General features: G+C 44.6%; 1 protein-coding gene across 1 annotated transcript; it reads left to right on the top strand.

Moving 5' to 3' along the window:
• Positions 1 to 499: 499 nt before the first annotated feature.
• LOC119345636 (actin-7) lies at positions 500 to 6,555 on the top strand. Its single transcript, XM_037615630.1, has 5 exons — positions 500 to 641; positions 1,602 to 1,681; positions 1,767 to 2,160; positions 4,724 to 5,337; positions 6,244 to 6,555. Exons 2-5 carry the CDS (start codon positions 1,625 to 1,627, stop codon positions 6,307 to 6,309), a joined length of 1,131 nt encoding a protein of 376 aa, XP_037471527.1. The 5' UTR covers positions 500 to 641; positions 1,602 to 1,624; the 3' UTR covers positions 6,310 to 6,555.
• Positions 6,556 to 6,857: the final 302 nt, after the last annotated feature.

Below are 6,857 nucleotides of genomic sequence, written 5' to 3'. Positions count from 1 at the left end.
CTTTCGCGCCAAAAACGCGTCCCCCAGCGTCCCCAGACGCCCCCCAGCGCACCAGGTTCGGCCTAGGTCCGCCGGCGCAAGTTTCGGCCCAAACCGACAAAAAACGGGCTCCTGAGACGCGGCTGGGCCGATTTTCGGCCGCCGACGTCAAAAAAACACCTGGGGGGCTTCTTGTGGGCGCGGTCGGAGATGCTCTAAGTATTTTTCTGATAATCCGGCATCAACTTGCATTCATCGCAAACACTTTAAAATAACATCAAATTTAGATCTAATGCAAGTATGGGTGCTCATTTACCATTCGATATTTCTTTACCGTTCCATTTTATTTCTATTTTTTTATAGCAAAAACAAAAGGGGAAAGACACGAAATCTCCGGCACAGCTCCACATTATTACGCACACTACGAGGGACCCGGGCGCAAAACCCACGCGGCGGAGCGGAGGCCCGAAACTCGGCCACGGCACCGGGGCCGTTTCCTACGGGCGGCGTGCCTTTTCTAGCATGGACGCGTATAAAGCACCACCCAGGCAACCAACGCCTTTACGCCATCCGCCGTATTCCTTCCTTCGTCTCGCCGCAGTCCACCTCGCTTCATCCGCCGAGCAGAGCCCTCCAGACGCCATCCACGCTCCCGTGAACAGGTGACGCTCCCCTCCCACCCCCTGCTCCCCCCCTCGATCCGTTTGATCTGAAACCCAAATCTGTCGAGTTCCACTCCCCCCTCAGGTAGATCGCCTCGCTAGCTTCTGTTTTGATCGGTGAACCTCAAGTTCTTTTCGGTTTCTTGTGCTGTGGGCGAATTTCGCTGCTCGGTGGTTGGGTGATCCCTTCCGGAGCATGGAATTTTTCCGGGGTGAGTGGATGATCTGAGGATGTGTTTATCGCGCGGGCTCCCTGGTGTTGCTGGAGATAATTGCGAACTGTTCATTTTGCTTTTGTGGGGTTTTTTTCCCCTTGCCTCGAAATGTTTTTCGTCTTGTAGACGGTGCGCGGATTCTAGTGCCGTGCCGTGACAATATCTTCAGTTAGCACTAGCGAGACAGCAAGGCGAATTATACTGTTTTTTAATGCTTCCATGCTTAATCTATGTGTGGCCCGTGATGTCATGATAAGTGCGATTCACTTTAGAAATTGGGATCGGGAAAGACTAAGAGCCCAAGTTTGTCTTACTCTGCATTATTGATTGATAATTTAGCCGCGGCATGCCAACTTCGATTAGGTGCATGTTTGGGGTTTTGCTTGGCTATCCGCCTCAGGAATTAGGCCAGCCAGTGTTGTTATAAATTCTTAATAAAAGGGTGTATCGAAGAAAAACTTTCAACCAACCAAAATACTGAATTCTTTAACACGTTATTATGCTTAAAAAATTAATGTCATGTTACTAAATTGATGCTTGGATTGTTGAAAATGTAGTTGCATATAATCAGATGGTGTTCCTCAATTGCTTTATCCCACCAGATGACAGATACATGTGTGCCTTTGTCACTTTCAGGCACTCTGAACCGCTGATATTATGGGTTTACTTGCTTTTGTATGGAAGCATTTCTGACAGTTTAGGTGTTTATACAGAAACTTGCTCTTATACCAATCTACCATTGCAGATTTCTTACAGGAAACTTGACAAATGGCTGATGAGGATGTTCAACCTATCGTGTGCGATAACGGCACTGGAATGGTCAAGGTTGTTATTCAGCACAAGATCCTTTGAACATTAAAAAATAACATGCTCTCCCAAACTAACTGATCACATTCCTGATGTTTGGCAGGCTGGTTTTGCCGGTGATGATGCACCCAGGGCTGTCTTTCCTAGCATTGTAGGAAGGCCACGCCATACCGGTGTCATGGTTGGTATGGGCCAAAAGGATGCCTATGTGGGCGATGAAGCTCAAGCAAAGAGAGGTATCCTGACTTTGAAGTACCCCATTGAACATGGCATTGTCAACAACTGGGATGACATGGAGAAAATATGGCATCACACGTTCTACAACGAGCTCCGTGTCGCACCAGAGGATCATCCTGTGTTGCTGACTGAGGCCCCTCTCAACCCCAAGGCCAACAGAGAGAAAATGACCCAGATCATGTTCGAAACCTTCAGTTGCCCAGCAATGTATGTCGCAATCCAGGCCGTTCTGTCCTTGTATGCCAGCGGTCGAACAACTGGTATGTCTGCCGCCTTGTTTGAAACAGTTTTGTTTTTTGAAAGGAAAACTTACTCCATTACACATACGGGCCAACAAAATCGCTGGCAACCGCTTCAGTTACAAAGTTTGGTACATCTGACAACCACATACATATATCTGGCTCAACCAAACTCGCGCCAAATGACGCTAGCTTATGGGCAGCTACATTACAGGACCTGGGACACCAATTGATAAAAGCAGACTGAAAATAGTACAAGAGTTTAAACTTTGCTTCTCCAAACAGGGCACCGAAAACTGAATTATCGTAGGCGTCTCCGTCAATAGCTTGTTTCAGCACCAATGCATCCGTTTCGAAGATTACATTCCTGCATCCCAACTCACTTGCTCTCTCCACGGCATATAACAGGGCAATTGTTTCTGCTTGAATTGCCTCAGAGAGTCTTGACAATCTCCCTGCCCCTGCTGCTTCTACTCCTCCTTCAGAGTTTCTGATAATGAAACCCCATCCTCCCTTCTTTGTGTCCTTTGTGAAGGCTCCGTCTATATTTATCTTTAGATAATTTTCCTCTGGCGGTTTCCAACAACTATCCTTGGTCGTTGTTTTTTTAGTACATTTCCTCTTAAAAAACTCGTCAGATTCTCTATCATGCTTTTCGAGGGATTCTAGAATTTCAGTTGTACTTCTTATAGCCTCTCCATTATTAGCTTTATTTCTCTCGTGCCACCAAAGCCACATAAGAATACTTGCTCTTGCACTCTTCCTCTGATCAAGCTCAAAAATTCGAATGAGCACATCTTTCGGACTACAACAAATGCTAAGATTTTCCCTTATATCCTCCATTTGAGCCGCCCTCCATATGTGCTTCACTGGTTTGCATTTGAAGAAGGTGTGCCCTCCATCCTCATCAGTACGTAAGCATACTGGGCACCATGGGTCTGCTTTAACTCCTCGCTGAATTAGTTTTTGTCTCAATGGCAGACTGTTTCTTGCCATTCTCCATAAAAAGTGCAAGATTTTTGCCGGTAGCGGAAGCCTCCATATTTTCTCCCACTCAAAGGGTAAGTGGTCAGCTGTTGTGCCAGATGCAGAAGCAATACCATGGATAGACTTCCTTGCATCTGTTTCAATGGCCACTCGATAAGCTGATTTCACAGAGAATAAGCCCCTTTTATCAAAGTGCCATGCAAGCCAGTCCTCGTTGCCTTCGCTGATTGGTATTTGCAGAATTTCCTCTGCATCTTTCTCATTAAACGTTTGTTTTATTAGGTCTTCATCCCAATCACCATCTACTGGGTTAATTAGTTCTGAGACTTTGTGGAGGATGACATTCCTTCTTTGGGGAGTGGCTGGTTTTCTACTCTTACCTCGTGGGATCCATGGGTCATTCCATATGTTCACCTTCTCACCATTGCCTATTCTCCAGATTACACCTTCTCTTAGCAGTTGAACTCCTTTAAGGATGCTTCTCCACGAATAAGACATGCCATCCTTTGGCACTGCTCTAATAATCTGACCTGATGGGTAGTATTTCGCAGATAGAACTCTAGCGCAAAGAGAGTTGGGCGCATTTGCTAACCTCCATGCTTGCCTCGCTAACATGGCTCTGTTAAACACATGGAGATCCCTGAAACCTAGCCCTCCATCCTTCTTTGGCAGCATCATATGTTCCCGACTAACCCAATGGATTTTATGTTCTTTGTCCATATTACTCCACCAGTATCTGCAGATCATCTCACTAATCTGGTTACATAAAGTCTTGGTCAGATCAAAACATGCCATTGCAAAGACCGGGACTGCTTGGGCTACGGCCTTTATTAGAATCTCTTTACCCGCCGTTGAGAGCATTTTTTCTTTCCATCCTTGAACTTTCCTCCAAATTTTGTCTTTGAGGTAGGCAAATGCCTTTTCTTTTGATCTTCCTATGTACACTGGCAGCCCTAAATACTTCTCTGTTCTTGCCTCCCTTGTAATATGCAATGCTGACATGATCATATTCTTCTGCTGATGCTGGGTATTCTTGCTAAACATTATGGCAGATTTCTCCTTATTGATTACTTGACCTGAGCAACCAGCATATGTCTCCAGGATATGATTTATCTCTATTGCAGTCCTATTTTCAGCTTTGAAGAGCAGTAAAGAATCATCTGCAAAGAGGAGATGATTAATGCTTGGAGCTCTTTTGCATACTTTGATGCCTATTATTTTTCCACGTTCCTCCGCTTTCTGCAGCATTGATGAGAGGCCCTCAGCACAAATAAGAAATAAATATGGAGATAGAGGGTCTCCTTGTCGGAGACCTCTCCCTGGGATGATTACATTCGTAGTATCATTATTCACCTTTATTTGATAACGAACCGTGGTGACGCAGTTCATAATGAGCTTGACCCAGGAAGAGTTAAACCCCATCTTTATCATCATGTCCCTCAAGAAACTCCATTCAACTCGATCGTACGCCTTGCTCATGTCGAGTTTGAGTGCTGCAAAGCTGGCTTTCCCTCTTCTTTTATTCTTTAGTCTTGTTTGAAACAGTTGCCGCTGAAGTTCACTGGATAGGGTGGTTGATAACTTTTTCTTTCTGCAGGTATTGTGCTCGACTCTGGTGATGGTGTGAGCCACACTGTTCCAATCTATGAGGGATACACGCTTCCTCATGCTATCCTTCGTTTGGACCTTGCTGGCCGTGACCTCACGGATAATCTAATGAAGATCCTCACAGAAAGAGGGTACTCCCTCACAACAACCGCTGAGCGGGAAATTGTCAGAGACATAAAGGAGAAGCTCGCTTACGTGGCCCTTGATTACGAGCAGGAGCTGGAAACGGCTAGGAGCAGCTCCTCTGTGGAGAAGAGCTATGAGATGCCTGATGGTCAGGTTATAACAATTGGTTCAGAAAGGTTCAGGTGCCCTGAGGTGCTATTCCAGCCATCTCATGTTGGTATGGAAGTTCCTGGTATACACGAAGCGACATACAATTCCATCATGAAGTGTGATGTTGATATCAGAAAGGATCTGTATGGTAATGTTGTTCTCAGTGGAGGTTCTACCATGTTTCCTGGAATTGCTGATCGCATGAGCAAGGAGATCACGGCCCTTGCTCCTAGCAGTATGAAGGTTAAAGTTATTGCACCACCTGAAAGGAAATACAGTGTCTGGATCGGTGGCTCTATTTTGGCCTCTCTTAGCACTTTCCAGCAGGTTAGTATATTTCCCCCTCTCAGTGGAAGTTGCATATACATTACTCCTATCTTTGCTCAACAATTTTTTATAGCGCTCTTCGGGGTAATTTTTTCTCAGCATGTTCAACTTTCAATTGACTTAGAATCCTTATTCATGATCCACTTTCAGTTTGGGTTGGTAGGGTATGCATTAACTATTTTAGAGAATTCAATCTGAATATACATTTAATTCATGTTTTTAAGAAATTGCCATATAATATTCTAATTAACATAGATGGTCATATCCTCTGCTTGAACTTTTAGATATTTCTAGTATGCCATTTTACCAGAATATGAAAAAAATAGTACTCCCTCTGTTCATAAATATAGTATGTTCTAACTTTTCTGATGTATATAGACACATTTTAGTGTGTTTGTTCACTCATTTTAGTCCGTATATACTCCATATTGAAATGTCCAAAACATTTTTATTTTCTTCTCCTACGTATAGTGTTGGTCTTATATGACGTTGCTATTTGTCGAAGTGCTTTTGTGTGCATGTGTTGGTGTTGGTTGTGTGCATCCTAGCTATGCAGAGGCCTGTTGTGCATGCTCAATGTGTTTGTATCGTCTTGATGGTTCATTTTGAGCAAATGAAATTTATCATTTATTGAAAATCTTATACTCCCTCCGTTCCAAAATAAGTTTCTCAACTGTACTAAGCTTGAGACAGTTATTTTGGGACAGAGGGAGTATTTGTGAACGGAGGGACCAAGGGAGTATCTTCCAAGAGGTTATGAAATCTGTAATATGCTATGATTGCCTTTGCAACCAAAGAATAGGCCAGTAGCTGGTGGAGGGGAGGCTGTTTAAGAAGTGCTTCTAGGACCAGATCCGGTGCGTTGTTCCGAATCGATTCTTAACATCAATTTGTTTCTAATGGCAGATGTGGATCTCCAAGGCAGAGTACGACGAGTCTGGTCCCGGCATTGTCCACATGAAGTGCTTCTGAAGAGTCGGGGAAGGTTGTTTACAAAGGGGACTTTGCTGCCAAGAATATATAGTAGTACATGGTACATGGTTAGTGTTCTGTAGAAGATGTGTACCCTCAGAGGAATAAGGGGTACAGGAAAATCAGTCTCGGTTCAGCTTTTCCTTTTGGCACAATTGCATGGCCTTGCATGGTGCTTGCCTGCTGTATGAAATAATGAAATGGAACATATGCGTATGCCTAAGCGACATTGTGTGGTACGCCATACTCGTGGCCCTGGTTGAAATCGTAGTGACACTGAAACTATGCTGCCAGAGAAGGCCTGCTGCCCCCTCGCAGCCAGACTAGACGACCGCCAAGGGCGCATACACATCTGAACCCAGCCTGACTCTGAAAAAACAGCCTCATATGCGACATATGCAAGTTGTTTGGTTGCCTGCACATAGGCTTTCTGCATTATGGGATCAACTTTGGCACGTTGTTTGTTTGCCTGCATTGTCTCGGCATACAACTTGCCTGCATTGTCTCGACATACAACTACACGTTGTTTGGTTGCCCGCATGGGGTGT

The sequence above is a fragment of the Triticum dicoccoides genome, chromosome 1B, assembly GCF_002162155.2.
Source record: "Triticum dicoccoides isolate Atlit2015 ecotype Zavitan chromosome 1B, WEW_v2.0, whole genome shotgun sequence".
In the NCBI taxonomy this organism is placed as follows: Eukaryota; Viridiplantae; Streptophyta; class Magnoliopsida; order Poales; family Poaceae; genus Triticum; species Triticum dicoccoides.
This window is presented reverse-complemented; position numbering and strand designations above follow the sequence as displayed.